Source organism: Mustelus asterias, chromosome 11 (assembly GCF_964213995.1).
Source record: "Mustelus asterias chromosome 11, sMusAst1.hap1.1, whole genome shotgun sequence".
Taxonomy (NCBI): domain Eukaryota; kingdom Metazoa; phylum Chordata; class Chondrichthyes; order Carcharhiniformes; family Triakidae; genus Mustelus; species Mustelus asterias.
Window position 1 is genome coordinate 52,371,649 of NC_135811.1, and position 22,031 is coordinate 52,393,679.

General features: G+C 44.3%; 1 protein-coding gene across 1 annotated transcript in view; it reads right to left on the reverse strand.

Moving 5' to 3' along the window:
- Positions 1–22,031, reverse strand: part of pcdh15b (protocadherin-related 15b) — a 655,691-nt gene that overhangs the window by 108,830 nt on the left and 524,830 nt on the right. Inside the window, exon 23 of the mRNA XM_078222925.1 lies at positions 6,067–6,176. Within this exon, the coding sequence (XP_078079051.1) occupies positions 6,067–6,176 (110 nt within the window). The remainder of the gene's footprint in view (positions 1–6,066; positions 6,177–22,031) is intronic.

Genomic DNA, 22,031 nt, shown 5'->3' on the forward strand with positions numbered 1-22,031 from the left:
ATTTAGTGTCATTCTCTCCTCTCCACACAATCCATTTCTCAGAGTCATAGGATCTTCCGGTCCCACCAAAGCCAAAGGACATTTGAACAGTTCGCCACATTTTCTGGGCTCATCCCTGCAGTGATAGGCTGTAAAAACACACCCTCTGTTGTTTTGTCTCTGCAGGAAAAAGTGCACAACTCCAGGGAGAGGCAGAGAATGAGGAATGACCCTCAGTGATAGCCACGTTGACGGCCACTGGCAATGCTTGCTGAGCATTTGCTCAAGGATGGCAGCTATCAACAATAGCCTGCGTGAGCCTCTTGCATGACTACTGCACACACATGTCCAGAAAATGTTGGGGGTATTGCCTCCTTCAAGCTGGATCTCTGTGTCAATTCCCTGTGTCCTGTGGAGAGGCATGATGTTGAGGGGAACGTGTTGCTCCTGTTGCCCCTGGTGTTGTTGCGACTCCTCCAATTGTGCTTCACCAGATGTCCATGGCGCGGCTGCATAAGCAGCTCGTAAGGTGCAGTGAAGACTGACAGCAGTGAAGATCAGATTAAGGTGAGTAAAGTTCAATGTATGTGAAATGGCATCCAGAAAGTTGAAAGTCACCTTAGAAGCAGCAAAATCTTGCTTAATGAACAAGTCCTGTGAGCATACATATTTCACATAGGCAACTCAGCAGCTAATCAGTTTCACTGTTTTAAGGCTTTTCAATGAACAATGATTTCCTGCTGTGCTCTTGCCTTGTCGACCCATACGAGTTTTATACATCGGGCGGCACGGTAGCACAGTGGTTAGCACTACTGCTTCACAGCTCCAGGGACCTGGGTTCGATTCCTGGCTTGGGTCACTGCCTGTGTGGAGTTTGCACATTCTCCTCGTGTCTGCGTGGGTTTCCTCTGGGTGCTCCGGTTTCCTCCCACAGTCCAAAGATGTGCAGGTTAGGTTGATTGGCCATGCTATAATTGCCCCTTAGTGTCCTGAGATGCGTAGGTTAGAGGGATTAGTGGGTAAAATATGTAGGGATATGGGGGTAGGGCCTGGGTGGGATTGTGGTCGGTGCAGACTCGATGGGCCGAATGGCCTCTTTCTGTACTGTATGGTTTCTATGATTTCTATGATTATGGGAACCCCATGCGCTGGCTGCTAAAGCCAGAATACTGGGTTAAATTCACAGCTAACTGCCTATTTAAATACTGACAGTACTTATCTGACAACTCCAAGGGAGTTTCGCACACGCCTCGAAACATGCATCTGTTAAAGCTGGAGGTGGGCAGGATCATGATAGAGCTTCTGATCCAATGCTACTTTTTGTGGTTTTAGGTGAGTATAAAAGTTCTTCTGGCTGGTCCAACTAAAGCTTAGGGTTTCTGAGCTCAAACAGTGGCCGATGGCACTGAAGAACATGTGAAAGACTGACAGTTTCTTGGATTGTACGTTCTGAGATGTGGTCACTCCACAGCCATGGACAATTAAGCAGGACAGTAAACATGTGGCCATTCAGCACATTTGGAAGAAGAGACAGACAACAGTCCAGCTATCTTCCAGGGGGACTGGCACTCACAGACCAGCTTTCAGTGCTGAATCTTGGTGAGGGGGGCAGTGCGTTGGGGAATGTAGCTCAGAACAAATCAAAGCACCACTGGGCAAATGACTGCAGAGGGGCCATGGCAGAGTGTAAAAATTCACTGGCCATGGAAGATTTGATAGTCAGAAGGACAGGCGCTTCTGCAGCCACCTTCATGAATTTCACATGATGCATTATATCGGAGGGTAAAGAATGTCACAGAATGGGTGCAGAACATCCTGCTGGGGAGCAGCTAGGAGCAATTAGGAGTCAGGGTCCATTTGGAAACTGACATGAGAAAGAAAAGGGCTGATGTCCTCAGATAGAGTTTCAGGATCGAGGGAAGGATCTAGAGAGCAGGGCTGCAAAGGTAGTAATTGCTGGAGTACTCCCAGTGCCACATACCAGTGGGTATAGGAAATAAACGACAAGGCAGGCTGATGTGCGGCTGTAAAAATGTTGTAGGAGGGGAAGGCTTCAGGTTCCATACATCACAACCTGTTCAGAGGCAGGACAAATCTAGACAAGGAAAGCTGGTTGCACCTCAACAAGGCTAGGATCAATTAACGTGGAGGAAGGTTTAGAGTATTTAATAGGGGAGAATCACCAGGATTAAGCAGCAAAGAAGAGAAACAAGATACACAAAGGACTAGGAGAGACAAACAGCATTATAATAAAGAGCAGACTGGAAATAGAACGGACAGACAGGGCAGAATAAGGTGGGTTTTGGAGTACATGTGGACAAACACATGGATCATGACAAATAAGTTAAGATTATCCCATGGGAAACTGTTCCCCTTTGTAAAAGGATCAAGAAAGTCAGGGTGCAGATTGAAGTGATTTGCAAAAGAAGCAAAAATAATGTGTGAAAACACTTTTTCACACAATGAGTGGTTCGGGTCTGGAATGCACTGTCTGGAAGCATGGTGGAGGCAGGTTCAATCAAGACATTCAAAAGGGCATGAGATGATTACTTGAATAGAAATGATGTGCAGGGGTACAGGGAAAAGGCAGGGGGCTGACACTATGTCATAATGCTCATTTGGAGAGCCAGTGCAGACATGACAGTCCAAATGGCCTCTTTCTGCAGCGTAACAATTCTCTGATTCTATGATAGGCTGGTAAATTGGTGCCAATTAGAAATGAGACATATGAAGAAGCCTTTTAGCTGTGAATGCCACCATTTCTAAATAATGGGTTGTGGGGGGCTGCAGCGGTGCAATAATCAGGAGTAACAACCTTGATGTATTTCTCTGGAGTGCCAAGATAAATCGTAACATCCAACACCCAGCCCCAAGCTGAGATCAGCCAATTTACTGCAATCCTCTTGTTACATCTCTACTATTTATTGCCATAACCAGATTGGACTATGCACTATCAGGAAAGATTATGTTTTGCATTCCAGCTCAAGAAAAAGTCACTCTATTTATGCACACAACCGATCTATGCCCTGACTTAGGAATGTTCCCTTGAGATTATTATGCTACTTATTCCCAGAACCTATTACCTATCAAAATGAGGTAGGATTGCTTATTGAAAGTACAGTAGTGTTTTTTGTCTTCACTGTCTGTGCAGTAATACAGCAGAGCAATTAGCCTGCTTATTGTAGAACACGGCCCACACCACTGCACCAATTTCCTCCAACTTGCCAACTCTCAATTTTCATTCAATTTAAATCAAATTTGGGTCAATTTGATATTCATCAGGAGGGAAAAGGTGGGGGGAGGGGGTCCGTGAAGATTAAAAATGTCCCAATGTATTTAAATATTGAAGTAAAGATAACTGGTGTACTCAACCTAAATTCCTAATTGGTGGGAAATATGATCAAAGGTCAGCAAAGAATCAAAATCGGTGGAAATATACAGGAGTAAGCATTCACTTCCACCATGTGGGCTACAAGCTAGTGGAGCAGATTCCCCATTAGCTCAATGTTCATGCCATTCATTTCAATGGAAAGAAAACTGGTCAGAATGGCAGAGGCAGAAGTAAATAGCAACAGTAAATAGCAAAATTGGCCATTATTGCAAGTCACTTATGAATCTGATGCCAGAGGTAGTTTAGTCCAAAATTCAATGCTCCTGAGTCTTGTATCAGATTTATATAACCTATAAATTATTAAAGTTGTTTTGTTTAATTTGTTTTTTTATATGTTTCTGTGCAATTGGACTGCACATTCGTGTAACACATTAAACATTGATGTATATGTATGATGTATAACTTTATTCGAGGAATAGTGCCATTTACTGACCTGGGACAGAAGTGAATCACACAAATGTTTTAAATGTAATGCACTATTAAAATTATTCCTTTAAAGCCATATACAAGAGCAGATCATGTAGCACCATTAACTATGTACATGTACCGATGCATGTACATGAATGCATGTTTAAGATATAGCATTGGAACTGAATTAAAACTAAAATTAGATCTTGATTACTCATTGCCTGTTCTCTATCTGAGTCAGAATCTGTGGCAGTGAATAAACAGAATAAAATGAATTGGTTAGGAAGCAGATCAGAGGCAATTCTCCATGTGGCTGCATTCTGTGATTTTGGGGAGGATGTGGTAGTGTGAAGAACATACTAATTGTTAGAGTTGGATTGTCAGGCAATGACCATCTCCAACAAGAAAGAATCTAACTATTTCCCCTTGATATTCAATGATACCATCAGTGAATCTGCCTCTATCAACTCCCTAGAGACCACTAATAGCTAGAAATATAACTACACCAGTCACATAAAAACTTTGGCCATAAGAGCAATCAGATGTTGGGAATTCTGCGCTGTGTATCTACCATCCTGACACCCCAAAGCCCTTCCATCACCCACAAAGCACAAGTCAGAAGTTTGGTGGAATACTCTCCAATTGCCAGGATGAGTGCACTCTGACAACACTCAAGAAACTCCATCCATCCCCTTAACATTCACTGGTACATAATGGCAACAGTGTGTACCATCTTCAAGATGCACTGCAGCAATATGCCAAAGCTCCTTGCACTGCACCAACCACCCAGAAGAACAAGGGCAGAAGGTGCAAAGAAACACCACCACCTACCAATTCACACACCATCCTGACTTGAAAATATATCTGTCATTGTCACTGGACCAAAATCTTGGAATTCCCTCTCTAACAACACTTTTGGTGTATCTCTGTATTATATGGACTGCAGTGGTCCAATACTTCTCGAGGGTATTTAGTGATGGTCGACAAATGTTAGCCAGTGATGCTTGCACCCCAAGAATTAATTTTTTAAAATAAGTAGTAGGAAGAGGAAGGAGTATGTGTTAAAACAGTTGTGTAGATGACAAGCAAACCACTGGGAATACACGTAAAGAGTCAATGCTGTACATTATACACTAGGTAAATAAATGCAGGTTTGATGTCCAAAATCCAGCAGCCTCCTAAACTGAGTTTTTGATTTTCCTGGATTTTGGATTGCTGTCATTAGATTGTAGGGGTGGAGACGATGGCCTAGTGGCATTATCACTAGACTATTAATCACTGGACTATTAATCCAGAAACTCAGCTAATGTTCTGGGGACCCAGGTTCGAATCCCACCACGGCAGATGGTGAAATTTGAATTCAATGAAAAATATCTGGATTTCAGAACCTTTGCCGATTGTTGGAAAATCCCATCTGGTTCACTCATGTCCTTTAAAGAAGGATATCTGCTGCTCTTACCTGGCCTGGCCAACATGTGACTCCAGGGCCAGAGCAACATGGTTGACTCTCAACTACCCTTTGAGCAAGGGCAACTAGGGATGGGCAATAAATGCTGGCCTGCCAACGACGCCCATGTCCCATGAATGAAAAAAAAAGACTTGTTTTCTGTTGTCACAAAGTGAGGACTGAAATCGGATCTGGAATTAATAAAGCTGCATTGCTGTTGTCTCATTGCTGCTTAGCAGAATCTCACCCCTGCTCCCGTGATCCCTTCACTGGGACATGGTGAAAATACATACAGGTAGAACGCAGTTTTGTTGGAAGGAATCAATGGACCCAGTTTACAGGACACGTAACGCGGCTCTGTCACCCTGACTTATAGCGGTGAGTCCTTCGGGGTGCAGAACCTCACGGAGGAAATCCTGACTCCGTTCCATTGGTGGGACAGGCATCTTTGTATCCGGAGAATAGGGAGGGTCGGGAGAGGCAGGTCTTAAAAGCTCTGCAATGGACTCAGGTCCAGTGTGTGCAAAACTCTTGCTGATTCCATCCACTGGGATCAGCCTGAGAATGGCTTTTTCTTTCCTGTGCTTACTATGTTCAGGAAGTGGGGCCCCGATCTCTGGAGAGAAAAATATCTGGTTTGCCAGCTTTCAGCAAGTTGGATTTTGGATAATGCTCCTGTTAAAACATATATTTTTCGTAAAAATAAACCTTTGATAATGTGGTTTGCTATCTTCCAACTTTGAGGTCTTATGCTCAGTTTATATATTGTTTAATTCAATTATATATATATAAATATTTCACATTTATACACAAAATTATTCATCTCAAAAAATGTTCTTACCACCATCATTTCCGGCTATAATTGAATACACTATAGTTTGATTGATAGCAGCTGCAGTTACAGTGACAACTACAGTTCCTATTGGAGCACTTTCACTTACAGGTGAAGGCCTGAAAGACAAGAAAAATGTTCTAATTTGAGCAATGTAGCAACAAATCAATGAAAAGCACACAACATTTTTTAACAACTGAAGTCTAACATTTATTATTAAACATTAGAAATGCTCAGCAATATATTAGGTGTGTGCGCTCACTTAGGTCTTTTATCAGAACAGGTTGATGATACATTGCATACTCATTGATCTGCGAGTTCAAATCACTTTCAACTCCAAAAGAATTCCACATCAAAGTGCTGGATAAAGTGAAACCTAACTCATCTTTATAGGCAGTGCTGGTGCGTAGCTTGTCTTTGTCAATGGGGAGAAGATTTGGGGCGGCATGCTGGCACAGTGGTTAGCACTGCTGCCTCACGATGCCAGGGATGGGTTTGATTCCCGGCTTGGGATACTGTCTGTGTGGAGTTTGCATGTTCTCCCCGTGTCTGCGTGGGTTTCCTGCGGGTGCTCTGGTTTCCTCCCACACTCCAAAAGATGTGCGGGTTAGGTGGATTGGCCATGCTAATTGCTCCTTAGTGTCAGGGGGACGAGGTAAGGTAAATGCATGGGGTTATGGGGATAGGGCCAGGGTGGGATTGTGCAGGTCTCCTTCTGCACTGTAGGATTCTATGATTCCATATATTCAAAATGTGGGTTTCTTTACTCTTTTAAGACTATTAGATTTCACAATGGTTGCATAAGATGGGGGAGTGAGTAAAGGGTTAGCGCTTATTAGACACCCTACCTGATTTGGGAAAAGCAGGCTGGGGTATACTGGGAAGCAGATTTTAAATCGCCTCTTATCTTAGAAAGTACAGAGAATCAGAGGGGCCTGGGGTGCATGTCCATAGATCCCTGAAGGCAACAGGACAGGTAGATAAGGTGGTTAAGAAGGAATATGGGATACTTGAATTATTAGCCGAGGTATATAACGTAAGAGCAGGGAGATTATGACAGAGCTGTATAAAACGCTCATTAGGCCACAGTTAGAGTACTGCGTGCAGTTCTGGACACCACACTATACGAAGGGTGTGATTGCACGAGAGAGGGTGCAGAGGAGATCCACCAGGATGTTGCCTGGGCTGGAGCGTTTCAGCCATGAAGAGAGTTTGGTTAGGCTGGACTTGTTTTCCTTACAGCAGAGAATAATGAAGGGGGGAATATAAGAACTAGGAGCAGGAGTAGGTCATCTGGCCCCTCGAGCCTGCTCCGCCATTCAATAAGATCATGGATGATCTTTTCGTGGACTCAGCTCCACTTACCCGCCCACTCACAATAATCCTTAATTCCTTTACTGTTCAAAAATTTATCTATCCTTGTCTTAAAAACGTTCAATGAGGTAGCCTCAACTGCTTCACTGGGCAGGGAATTCCACAGATTCACAACGCTTTGGGTGAAGAGGTTCCTCCTCAACTCCGCCCTAAATCTGCTTCCCCTTATTTTGAGGCTATGTCCTCTAGTTCTAGTTCCCCCCGCCAGTGGAAAAAAGGTTTAGAGGGGTTTAAAGAAAAACCTTTGCACCCAGAGGGTGGTGGTAATCTGGAACTCGCTGCCTGAAAGGGTGGTAGAGGCAGGAACCCTCACAACATTTAAAAAGCATTTAGATGAGCACTTGAAATGTCATAACATACAAGCACCAAGTACTAGAAAATGGGATTAGAAGGGGTAGGTCCTTAATGGGCGGCACGCACGGTAGCACAGTGGTTAGCACTGCTGCTTCACAGCTCCAGGGACCTGGGTTCGATTCCCGGCTTGGGTTACTATCTGTGTGGAGTTTACACATTCTCCTCGTGTCTGCATGGGTTTCCTCCGGGTGCTCTGGTTTCCTCCCACAGTCCAAAGATGTGCAGCTAAAATTTCCCCTTAGTGTCCTGAGATGCGTAGGTTAGAGGGATTAGTGGGTAACAGATGTGGGGATGTGGGGGTAGGGTCTGGGTGGGATTGTGGTCAGTGCAGACTCGATGGGCCCAATGGCCTCTTTCTGCACTGGAGAGTTTCTATGATTTCTATGGTTGGTGCACACACGATCGGCCGAAGGACCCCTTTTTGTGTTTGAAAACTCTATGACCCCCTGACTCTAAGGATGGAATTTACCCCCAAAATTCTAAGTGTCATAAAAGTCTGAAAGCTGGAGAGTTTCACTCTGTTTTTTTTTTAAGAGACTATCCCATGCAATTTTCCCCACTCTCAATTATTTTAGCAGTGGGGAGGGAGGGGAGCCTAAGGTCGCCAGGAAAGCCAGCTACAGACGGCAAGGCATGCTCCCTGGTCTCCCATTTAGTGTGTACAGGCATACACAGACATCGCCTCCCCACCCCTCCCACAGACCCCGCTGGCGATCGCCACCCCCTCATAGACCCCCCTCACAGAGCCCAATCGACTTCCCCAACCCCCGATTGGCTGGCTATACAACCAGCTCCCACCCCCAATACAGAGTTTCTCCCCTTCCCTTCTCTCCTCTCGACCACCCCCCCCTCCCCATCTGGCTCCACCCCTGTGGCCCCGCCCATTTGGCATTGCCCAGTGGGCTGTACCAGGGTGCATGGTGGGCAGTGCCAAGCTGGCAGTGTCAGGGTGCTGGGCTGGTACTGCCCAATGGGCATCACCCTTCTGCCCCGACCACCCGGGGGTGGGGGGGGGGGGGGGGGGGGGGGCTCATTGGCCTCCGGTCCAACTGGCGAGGTCATCACATCTGGTCCCTGTTGGTGAGGACCAGTTGTGATCCTCGCTAGTGAGGACCTCCACTGGCACGGTCGGAAAGCTAATTGAGTCTGGACGATTGTGTCCCGGGCTCACTAATAACATCAAAATGAAGGAATGAATATTTAAATCAGGTTGTTACTTCAATAAAAATGGCCTGGGAGGATTGCAACCACCTGGACGCTGGTCGCGATTCCCATTTTTAGTCTCCCGCTCAAATTTCCTGCCCCGCTACACTACTCAACCAATGCAGTGGGGTGAAATAAATGATGAGAACATGATCGAGTATCTGGAGAACTAGAGAAAACAGTGGAAGACAAGGGGATGAAGGTCAGCAGATCCAAGACCTAATATATTTCACTGTCAGTTTGAGTCGAGGGAAGATGATCAAGACGCGCCTAGGGTAGAGCCTAGGGAAGTGAAGGGGTGAAGATTATGGATTTAGACGTGGAGAAAATGAGTGGTGTTACGGACAGGACAGACAGGCAAGCTGTACTTCTTTCCTCTCACCAACTGTTCCCATAAGCAGAAGATTTTTTGAATTATTTTTAAAGTATGCTGTGGCGAACTTACATAATCTTCAGTTTGTGTGATCCAAGTTACTAATGACTCACAGCAAACTTGCGTTATGATTTACTCAGAAGATTAATTTATTTCCCCACACACACAAATACACACTGCGCAAACGCACATATACACACAAGACAAACATACACAAAACACTCTCACATACATATAAAAAATGAAGACATAAATATTAGTTCGCGTGAATTCCAGAGACCGAGAAGTCAAAGTCCAGAGTCTGTTTTCTTTGTGGAGGAGTTCAGTCTTGCTGAGTTTCTGGTTGAAGACAACAATATGAAAGCTCTTGAAATGAATGATGCTGCAGCACGATGGGGTTCTGTGCTTCGGCCACTTGCTGGGCAATGATCAGAGAGTTTTAAAACCAAGCAGGCTTCAAGGAGTTGAGAGCTTGTAACCAACTGCTTGCTGAACCAACCAAGCTGCTGGAATACTTTAGTGTCAAAACAGCAGACTGACGATTTTTTCATTCTCAAAGAAATGTAAAGATTTCAAAATGGTCACTCAAGTCATGTGACCTTTCTCCACAAAAATTCAAAGGGGATGTTTAAGCAGTGTCTGGAACTGGCTTTGATTTCACTTCTGATAATGTCCCAGTCATTAGCTTCTGAAAGAGTAACCATCTATGTAAAGATTCTTGTGTCAGGAAGCCATTGTATCAGCAGGCCATTGAGACCCCCTGGGAAATCAAAGGCAAGGATGGGGGGGGTACCCCTTGGGCAGTGACAGCCTGGCACTGCCCACCAGGGCAGGGTCTCCGTGGTGGGGGAGGAGGCCCCACTGCCACTCTGCATGCGATCTGTGGTGGTGGGGGGGGGGAACAATTGTTCTGTGGGAGGGCGCTCGCTATCGGCTGTGGGGCCCTGGGATAGCTGGGGAAGGGGCCTATAAATAAAATATATAAGGCTGGCTGTGGCAGCAGAACTAATAGATCTTTCACATCCGTCATCTCTCTGCAATCAAAGGTGTGCACATGCGCAATGGCTCCCTCTGCAGCTGCAGCAGCCTTGCTGGCAAGTTAAGCGCCACCCACTCCATCTAGTGGCTAGAAATCATCTAGCCCAGTTTTTTTGAGTCTAAGTCGAGAAGATTCGGAGTAAAGGCTTGCCTAGAAAACGGACCTAAAACTCTCCCGTGTAAATACTAGCTAAACACTCTGTCTCGTAAAATTCCGCCCAATGAGTTTCGATCTGCGTGTCCCTTTGTTTTGTGGTTAACTTTGTGTCCTTACGATTCGGTGTGAAATTCCACAATGATGAGAGGATTCTTTTGTTCTTGTAGCTCGTGTGGATCATGTAACTAGCAGCAGCCATCTTTTCTGTTCAGCAAAGAAGTGAAGTTTTGATTTCTTTTCGTGTTATGTCGAAACATACAACAGTTTCAAGTATCTGGGGTCAATGCAGAAGGTAGAAGTATGGAATGGTAATTAAATAACAAATTAGCTCCAGTTGAAGGAATTGAAAGATGTGTAGTGGAGTGTGATGACTGAAAATATCACTGAAGTGGAAAGGAACAATCTTCAAGACACTTGTGAGACCAGCATTGTTATATGGTGGAGAAATGTGGACAACATCAAGAAGAGAGGAATAATGACTGCATATCAATGCAACACAGGTGCTGCATTGACTGGGTTGAGTGATGCGAAAGGACAACATCAAGAATCAGCACATCAGGGGGTCAGTGAACATAGTGGGAGTATTGAAGTAGCGAGAAGAGACTGAAACGGTATGGTAATTTGCTGTGGAGAGAAATGCGGTGAGGTGAGTGTGATAACCCCCATGACTTTGCCTGGGGATTCACTGGTTAACCTCCCGGAGGACTCATTGAATATGAGCTCCCTGGGGGATTGTCAGTTAACTAACCAGGTGGAGCTCCTATACCGAGTCCTATATAAAGGAGGCCCCCGAGTGGGTCCATTATTCCCTTGTCCCGGTTGGGGCCTGTTGCATTCACCACAGGCTTGTGATTTTTGCTTTATTGAATTTTGTGCAATGAGGCACAGTTCCTTTACAGCCGACTCCTGGAGTTATTATAGTGAGTTATGGAGATGGGACGGCCAGAGGAAAGGAAAAGAGGACCATCTTGGAAAAGATGTGAAGGCAAGAGACTTAAACACTGTCGGATTAGAAGACAAGGATTGACTGATACGAGGAGATGGAGAAGAGAGATCGAGAGAGAGAGCGTGATCATCAACACGTTATTTTTGGGCCCTGCCTTTTGGAGCGAGGTGTATCAGTCTCGCATCCCCATGGATGGGTGCCATATTGATGCAGGCATTAGTACTTGCCCAGTCAACATCTGCCAGAAGTACTCAGAGCAGGAAAATCATGACACTAATCATCATACAACAACAACTGATGCTATTCTAGAGTTCAACACTCCAGCCAATACCCCTTTTAACCTCATAAAGCTGAACGTACCTATTTTATTTAAAGGGAACATCCACTTCTTACAGACTGATTCCAAGTTGCTTTCATTTGATTGTTGTGACAATTCTACAAGTGCTTGGTGCTTTAGATGGTTGCAGAAGTTTTTACAGGATGTGGTGCAGCAGGTGTTAAGGAATTCTTGCTGACTTCAAGATTCCTGCACAAACCAATTGCTCCCAGTCATGGGTTCAAGAGTAGGTGTTCATCTTAGAATACAGGAGGCTTGGAGAATGAATTCAGGAGGTTTGGAGATAGAGAAAAAAGGATAAGGACTCTCAGCAGGAGATTATGTCCATCAGTGTAGTCAGGGAGCAATTCTCACATCTGAACTACAACAAAGAACAATATGTGAGATATCTGTCCTTAACTAACATAATCCTCAGTGAAACGAGAGCTGCAACTTCAACCTCAGAACAGCCAAGAACTGCATCCACCAGTGGCTGTGAAAATAATGGTAATTAACTTTTACATATCAAGCACCTTCCAGCTGCAGGTTGAGCAATTTGAAACACCTCACAATTTTCTATGCATTGTTGCACAAGGGAGGTCACCGAGTCTCCCTATTGACAAAGAACTACATTTTGTTCTTTCTTGTCAGAGACCAAGTAGGTGTAGAGAGGACATGGCTTTGTTGTGATTGCACGTTTCTTCATGGTACAGGGTGTCTTGGATTGCATGCACACTGCCATGGTGGCACTGTGTGCCAGTTTCCAGTTGATGCATCATTACAGGCAGATAATTACTGAAGCCAATTCTAGTTATCGGCAGCAATCATGAAGTTTTCATTCTACTACAGTCCACTGTGCCAGTTTGCATTTGAACTACTCGGAACTACTAGCTGACAAGAGCTATCCACTGATGGCATGGTTGATGACTCCAGTGTGCAACACATGACACAGATTCTATTCAATGAGAGTCTTGCTTCCACATAAAAATACAGTGCAGACAGACCATTAGTGTGCTGAAGCAATGCCTCTGCTACTTGAGCTGTGCTGGAGGAGCTCTATAATAGTTGGCAGTAATTTTCTCTCCAAGTTCTGCAGTTGTGCCTGAGAATCCTCACAAAGACTTGCACAAGTTGGCTCCTTTAAATTACAGTGCCTGCATGGCCGTGCAGATATTTTAATGGGACTGCATACTTAAAGAAATTGCCCATGCACTCATGGAATCAAAATTAGAGACCATGAGCCCATAAGATATAGGAGCAGAATTAGGTCATTTGGTCCATCACGTCTGCTCCGCCATTCAATCATGGCTGATATGAATCTCATCCTCATTTTCCTGCCTTCTCCCCATAATCCTTGATCCCCTTATTGATCAAAAACCTATCTATCTCTGTCTTAAAGACACTCAATGACCCGGCCTCCACAGCCCTTGGTGGCAATGAGTTCCACAGATTCACCACCATCTGGTTGAAGAAGTTCCTTCTCATCTCAGTTTTAAAGGAGCGTCCCTTCACTCTGACTTTGTGCCCTCAAGTTCTAATCTCTCCCACTAGTGGAAACATCCTCTCCATCCATTCTATCTAAGCCTCTCAGTATTCTGTAGGTTTCAATTAGATCACCCCATATCCTTCTAAACTCCACCAAGTATAGCCCCAGACTCCTCAACCGCTCCTCATATGACAAATCCTTCATTCCTGGGATAATTCTTGAGAATCTCCTCTAGACCTCCTTCAAGGCCGGCACATCCTTCCTTAGTTATGGGGCCCAAACCTGCTCACGATATTCCAAATGGGGTTTAACCAGAGCCTTATACAGCATCAGCAGTACATTGGGAACATTGCTAAGCTGAGTAGGCATTAATATTTGTGGTGGTCTGCTGCATAATCTCGCCATCACATTAGGGGGAGCCATTGCCAGCAGCTGTATTTTGAGCACCTGGAGAACAGGAATATGAGAAGGAGTAAAATGAAGAGGAAAAGATTATTTCTCGACAGCTTTTTCTGCCTAGAATGTCCTTGGAAAGCTCATCCAAGTGTCACACTAATATGCACACCTCCAATTCCCCATTTACCAAAAGTCTTAGCTGCTTACCTACTCCGGCCATCACAGTGTTCCCTTGGCCAGCCACAATGGACATGGAAGCAGAAGTAGGCCATTTGGCCCATCGAGTAAGCCATGCCATTCAATGAGATCCTGACTGATCTGATGCGATAATCTTTAGGTGCCTGTTTTCCATGTGCCTTTGCCTGTCCGTGGGCTAGTATGCAGTGCAACGTGTCCAATGGAAGGCTGCTGACTTTCAGTAGTGGAGACCACAGATGGCCATCAAGGATGACCTACAGCACTCTGGACATACAAAGCCTGGGTATACTGCACCGTCTGGTATACTGCACCGTCCGGGTATAGCTGCAGCAGTGTGGGCTAGCTGGGTGACTGGCAACAACAAGACATAGGTGGAGTGGCAGTGGCAAGAGGGCAAATGCTGTCTTTCTGAGAGGGGACAGCAGGTTTGTAGTCCAGTGAGGTACTAACACTCCCATAGCAATTCAAGCAACCGACTGGCGGACAGATCATTGGACTTCTATGATACCCTGCAAGCCCCTCTGAATACTGGTATCTGTCGCCCTGATGGCAGCAGCCTAAGCCTACATGGCGGCAAGATGACCTTGCGTAATAGGAGTCTGAGCTTCCAATGCAGCACTCAAATGTTAGCTGCCTGCTCTTTGTCCTGCAAATGAAGCTGCAATATTGACTATCAGATGTTGCATCACGGTTTGGTTCTAGTGTAAGAATGGAGTTGACCACTACTTCCATGCTGGGAAGAATGGGCACTAAATAATGGGGCGGCACAGTGGTTAGCACTGCTCTCTCACAGCGTCAGGGACCCGGGTTCAATTCCTGGTTTCGATCACTGTCTGTGTGGAATTTGCACGTTTTCCCCAGGTCTGTGTGGGTTTCCTCCGGGTGCTCCTGATTTTCCTCCCACAGTCTAAAGATATGCGGGTTAAGTGGATTGGCCATGCTAAATTGCCCCTTATTATCAGGGAGGCTAGCTAGGGTAAATGCATGGGGTTGTGGGGATAGGGCCTGGGTGGTATTGTGGTCGGTGCAGACTCGATGGGCCGAATGGCCTCCTTCTGCACTGTAGGGATTCTATGATTCTAACTCTACACAAAGTCTTGTGTCAAATTGATGTCTTAATCCTGCTTCAGATGGATAGCAGGCTGTTTGGCAGGCTTCCCAGTAAACCAAGAATATGCCTGTAGCCCTACCCATCACTGGTTTTCTGTAGCCTGCCCCCAACAAATTTCTCATCTGGCAGAATACTTATGCAACTTCACACACTGATGAGCTGGCACATGCATTATCCTTGATCAGTGCCCTGTTATCTTAATTTGGTTTACTGTTGATAAATATTGCTGCAAAATTTTCTCAATCAGTGCATCTTGCAATTGTTCTGACTTACCATTAATATGCGAGTGGAGAAGAAAATCTGGACTTCCAGTTTCACATTGACATTGACCTTTATGCATTTCAAAATCAGGCAGTAACAATCTTTAGGGTGCTGGTAAAATTTCAAGTGGCATATTTCATGAATTACTTTCTGCGCATGATTGTTGGGGTACTTCCTGCCAAATCACTAAGATTCTATTGAGCTCGCTTACATTCCCCTAAAGCAGTACCAAAACATTCTTGCCCTCTGGCAGGGATTAGCATTTTCATTGGAGTGGAAACAAAGTATTCACAAACATCTTCAATCTCCCTTTACAACAATCGGAGGTCCCTATCTGCTTCAAGAAGATGACCATCATCCTGGTACCTAAGAAAAACCAAGCAGCATGCCTCAACGACTATCAGCCGGTGGCTCTGACATCCATCATTATGAAGTGCTTGGAAAGGTTAGTCGTGGCACGAATCAATTCCAGCCTCCCCGGACTACCTGGATCCACTATAGTTTGCCTACCGCCGCAACAGGTCCACAGCAGATGCCATTTCCCTGGCCCTGCACTCAACCCTGGAACACCTAGATAACAAGGACACCTAGCTCAGACTCCTATTTATTGACTACAGCTCAGCCTTCAACACTATTATTCCCACGAAACTCATCCCCAAACTCCGTGGCCTAGGGCTCAGCACCTCCCTCTGCGACTGGATCTTTAACTTCCTAACTCACAGACCACAATCAGTAAGGATAGGCAACAACACCACCTCCACGATCATCCTCAACACTGATGCCCCACGAGGCTGTGTTCAAGTTTGCTGACGACACCACCGTAGTGGGTCGGATCTCAAACAATGATGAAACAGAGTACAGGAGTGAGATAGAGAATCTGGCGAACTGGTGCAACAACAATAATCTCTCCCTCAATGTCAACAAAACAAAGGAGATTGTCATCGACTTCAAGAAGTGTAAAGGAGAACATGCCCCTGTCTACATCAACGGGGACAAAGTAAAAAGGGTAGAGAGCTTCAAGTTTCTAGGTTTCCAGATCACCAACAACCTGTCTTGAACCCCCCATGCTGACACTATAGTTAAGAAAGCCCACCAATGCCTCTACTTTCTCAAAAGACTAAGGAAATTTGGCATGTCAGCTACGACTCTCACCAACTTTTACAGATGCAACATAGAAAGCATTCTTTCTGGTTGTATCGCAGCTTGGTATGGCTCCTGCTCTGCCCAAGACCGCAAGGAACTACAAAAGGTCGTGAATGTAGCCCAATCCATCACGCAAACCAGCCTCCCATCCATTGACTCTGTCTACACTTCCCGCTGCTTCGGCAAAGCAGCCAGCATAATTAAGGACTCCACACACCCTGGACATTCTCTCTTCCACCTTTTTCCTTCGGGAAAAAGATACAAACGTCTGAGGTCACATACCAACTGATTCAAGAACAGCTTCTTCCCTGCTGCTGTCAGACTTTTGAATGGACCTACCTTGCATTAAGCTGATCTTTCTCTACACCCTAGCTATGACTGTAACACTACATTTTGTACTCTCTCATTTCCTTCTCAATGAACAGTATGTTTTCTCTGTATAGCCTGCAAGAAACAATTCTTTTCACTGTATGGGGTGGGGGGGGGGGGGGGGGGGGAATGGTTGGCTGAAATCATACGGCCTTCCTTGTTTTGTTTCCTTCAGGTTGCACCAAGGGAGCGCCCTGGACTTTACAGTTGACTAAAAGGTCCTGACAGAAGCCTCACCATTAGGTGTCACTGCATGAGCAGATGAACAGGTGGGGAACTGGGAATATTCCATTGTGCGCCATGCTCATGCTGGGCTTGTGATGACTCCAGGTTGCAGGCCCAGTTACCACATTCTGACGCCTGGGTCAACTCCCTGGGAGAAAAGATCTGACAGAATGAGCCAATGTCTGTATTTGCTTGCCAACACGCCTGAGAATTGAACATTGCCCAGGTACAATGAAGACGAACTGCCCTCCAATATTGAGGAGGTCAAGCCACTCCAAATGTATGTATATTTAGTGAATGTTAAACATCCACTTGGTGCTGCCAGCGTGCTATAAAATGAATCACAAATTCACAGACTTTATCCTGCCTGAAAAAAAAATTGTCCCCACCAGCAACATCTATCCTATGATCTGACAGCTATAGCAGCCAGGGGTCCGGAAGGAAGCATTCTTCTCTCAACAGAATTTATCAGCTGAAAAAAAAATGCCTTCCTTAAAAGATGACATAATAAAGGCTTAGCTTTATACATTGAATCACAAATGCGTTCTTGAGCTTAGTAGCTACAGTATTGTATATAGTTGTGGCCACCTGTCACAGATGGAATATTTAAGTCGCAGAAAAGGAACCATGAAGACTTACTAGAATTATACCAGGAAATAGATACTGTGGTGATTGAAGAAACGCTGAAATATTGATTGCTCTTCAGTGGAACAGAAAGTTGAGGAGGTCATAATGCAGGATTTTCAAATTATGAAATGTATTGAAAGGTAAATTAGTGAAAGGTTCTCTTGACTCATCGTCAAACGTTTTCAATTTTAAAAAATGGGTGTTGATCCAAGGCCATCACTTAAATAAAAAGGTAGTCTTTTTTCATGAGACCATACAGACCAAGAAACCTGTTGATGCTATGCCTTTTAAAAATGGACAGTAAAGAGTCCATTATGGTGAATGGTGTATGAGGGACAGTATAAGATGGAAGTGAAGTGACCATCATATTAGCAAAGTCTCCAATATAGATGTACGAAAATGGGAGACCTAAGACCTATTTTGGACCCGTCCCAGAAATTGATTACTTTGACAGGATATACAGGATAACCATGTACATATACATTCAGTCTAACAAGTACTTCTGAAATGTTTTTCTGGAGTTTGCCTCAAAAACAGGGAATTTTTAAAATAAAATACTAACCTAAATTTCTTTACTCAGGGGGTGGTGAACTTTGGAATTCTCTACTCTAGAGGGCTGTGGGAGCTCAGTCATTGAGTATGTTGAAGGCAGGGATAGATAGATTTCTAAATACTTATGACATCATGGGATATGGGGGTAACATAGTAAAGTGGAATTAAGTAGATGATCAGCCATGGTCAAGTTGAATGCTGGAATAGTTTTATGGGACTAAATGGGCTACTCCTGCTTACGTTCTTATGAACACACCTGAGCAGAACTCCAGACACTGTAAATAATTTCTATATGTTTTATAAATGTCCATATGTGAAACTGTTGGAAGATATCAAAAATGCAAATACAATTTAACGTTCAATTTTAGCTTTCAAATAAATGTTGAATTTTGCATCAGCAGCAACAACGTGCATTCATATAGCACCTTTAACATCGTACAATGTCCCAAGGCACTTGAGAAGCTTTGACTAGCATTAGTGAAAGGCTATGGGAATTACCATAAAGGAAGTATGTTATTTAAAACTATTGATCATATTGAGATCATATTGAGAGTTGTAAGTATTCGCATTCCAACCATTATTCATGTAAATTGAGTCTGTGTCTTTATAAGCTCTGTTTGTGAACAGAATTCCCACTCACCTGAAGAAGGGGCTTAGAGCTTCGAAAGCTTGTGTGGCTTTTGCTACCAAATAAACCTGTTGGACTTTAACCTGGTGTTGTTAAACTTCTTACTATTTAAAACTACTACATTGGCAAACCGGGGAGGCTCAATGTTAATCATGGTGCAAGAAGTGTTTCAGTACTTCTCACTGGTGGGATATTGAATTGATTCATGAACCCTATTGTCTGTGGTTGGAAAACAGCGGGGGCGATTTTCCAGCCCTGAGGGCTCATACATAGATTGCGCTGGGCTACACGGGGTTGGAGAATTGCGAGGAAAGGGCCTGGCACGTTTAGCGGGAACCCCCTTTGGGATTCATCCAGCCCCCTCACCCTGACATAATTTGGTTAGCATATTCAAATAGTCATTTAAATATGCTTTGTCTGTTTCAAACCGGATTCTCCTGCTCCTGGGATTCTCCAAACCTCGGCGCAGCGGGAACCCAGCGCGAATCACTACTGGTCTCCACAAACAGAGACCAAGCATGATGGTCATGCCGCGGGGACATGGCCTGGCACCCTTGCAGTGCAGGTTGAAACATGCCATTAATGGGTTGGGGGTGGGGGGGGGGGGGGGGGGGGAGTCCCAATGTCTGTGGAGGTGAGGGATCTTCAATTTCACATTGAGGTCACATTGAGATTGCATTGAGATCATATTGAGATTAAGGCGCTCTTTAAAAAGGATCTCTGTGAAGTTGGGCTTGTTGGTGCGAATCGCACCGGTTTTCTCACCCAAAATTACACTTAAGTCACCTTTTTGGTAAAAAGTCTGCCCAGCATCTTCAAATACTGCATGGAAGGAGGACATTCGGCCCGTCGCTCCACGATGGAAAATCCTTTTCTGTAAATTTCGGAACTAAGACAAAAATCCTTCAGTCTGAGATATCATCAAGACTGGAAAGACTAAAAGACAAAGGATGTCAAGAAGTAGGGATTAGGTGATACAAAACTTTGATTTCAAAGCCTGCAGATTGCAGAATAAAAGGAAGAAGTGATGGCAATCAGCAGTTCCACAGTTTTGAGGTTCTGGGAACGAATGTGTTACAGTAGGAGATGAGATGAATCTTGATTTCAACACCGCAGGGATCTAGGGAGGAGAATCTATTACTTGCAGCTTCGAAAGTAAAGAAGAGGAAAGATCAGAGAGGACCACAGCCCATAGTAGGATTGATACGTTAGGGAGAAAGGAAAAAACTTTAATGGAGAGTGCAAGAGAAAAGTTGACAGCGTGAGATCAAAGGATTGCCTATGAGGTAATAAGCCTTTTTATGTATCCCTACAATTTAAGAGTGTGAGAGAGGTGGTTGAGGAGCCTTCTGAGATATGGGATCAACAGTTAGAGCTTGGAAATCTTTTGGCTTTGGAAATAATTAGAAATTGTTGAATGAGAAAGAAATCTTTGGCATGAAAGAAGTGAAATTTCCTGCAGGCAGTTTTAGTAATGGAGAAATAAGAGCTCCATCAGAAGAGATAATGAGGCCAAGAATCTTGAGAGAAGAAGGAAGAACAAGAACAGCCAAGAGGCATATACAAACTTGGCGTGGGATTTCCTGGAACATTTCAGCGGAAGAGCGGAATTGTGCCTGTTATTCAAAGGAAGTCTGCATATAACTGTTTCACCGGTGTTATGCTCAAACTTTGCGACGTGCAAATTTTCTCAATCCCTTTCATTGGTTCCAAATTACTCTAGCTGAAATCCCACTTACCTGAACTTTTTAAGTTTATTTATTATTAGTATCACAAGTTTACATTAACACTGCAATGAAGTCACTGTGAAAATTCCCCAGTCACCCCACTTTGGTGCCTATTCGGGTATACTGAGGGAGAATTTAGCACGGTCAATGCCCCCAACCAGCACGTCTTTCAGACTTTGGGACGAAACCAAGCACCCGGAGGAAACCCATGCAGACACAGGAAGAACGTGCAGGCTCCGCACAGACAGTGATCCAAGCTGGGAATTGAACCAGGTCCCTGGCACTGTGAGTGCTAACCACTGTGCCACCCTCTGATTAGCTGATTAAATATCCACACCAGTCACCCCTTGCATAAAATACCAGAAAATGCAATTTCCTGTATTTATAACAGTTCCGATTGGTGTAAAGTTACACCTGAAATTTTAGGAATAGCAGGATCCAAAGTCATTATTTCTGGTACTTTACACTATTTTGGGCTAAACTTCTGGTATTTTATGGTGATATTTTATAGAATCATTTTTATTTCTCATTATTGAGATCAGGACAGTTCTTCCTATATCTTTGAATATTTCTTCAATTGTGTTGCAGTGTGATCTAGGGAAATCAAGATCTTTGACTTTGAATAACTTGAAGGAAAAGATTTCCATTCCTTATCACAAGCTTCAAATGAAAGAAAGAGGCACTGCACAGTGGGATACTGAGATCAGAGAGACACGGTTGATTGTAAAATGAAATCATTAGGAAATGTCTTGGTCGGGCCCCAATTTGTATGAAATTAGTTCCTGGTAACTGATAGGGACACAGAAAGACATTATACTGAGTCAATCAACAACAGGCTCCCCACTGCTTCCACAATTAATATTGGTTCAACAAGCAATGGTGGTTCGGTATTTATTGTTATCCTTCGAGGACCACGGGCAAAGGATCACGGAATGCATTTGTGCAGAATCTTTAGACCGAGATACAATTGTAGCGTATTTTGTGTTTTCAGCTAAATGTGGAGGATAAGCCTTCAGCCTCAGTATCGTTTGTTGAATAGTTCAAAACTTATCAATGGCTAAAAATTAAACACAGAACCTCTTACATTATTGAAGTCATATCTCATTGAGGGCAGATGGTGCTCAAAAGTGAGTTACCGCATTCCTAATTCCTGGTTGAATTCAGGACCAAACGTTTGTAGTTTTTTGCAGGCTGTCAAATATGGTCAAAATATTCCAATGCTGGGTAAATACAGGAAGAAATTTTAACTGTCAAGAAACCCGAAATAACTCCTCAGAGGCCGGCGCCCCTTCATTAGATTCCCTTAATTTACAAACTTATCTCCACAACTAAGAGTGCTGCAGGTACAAAGTCAGAATCTGGAGTGTCAGTAGCCCTGACGCTCCACACACACACACACACACACACACACACGTGAGAATCCCTGATTGGACAGGCAATCATTACCTCAATCAGGGAGCTCAAATTCCAAGAAGCCCACCTCTCGCCCC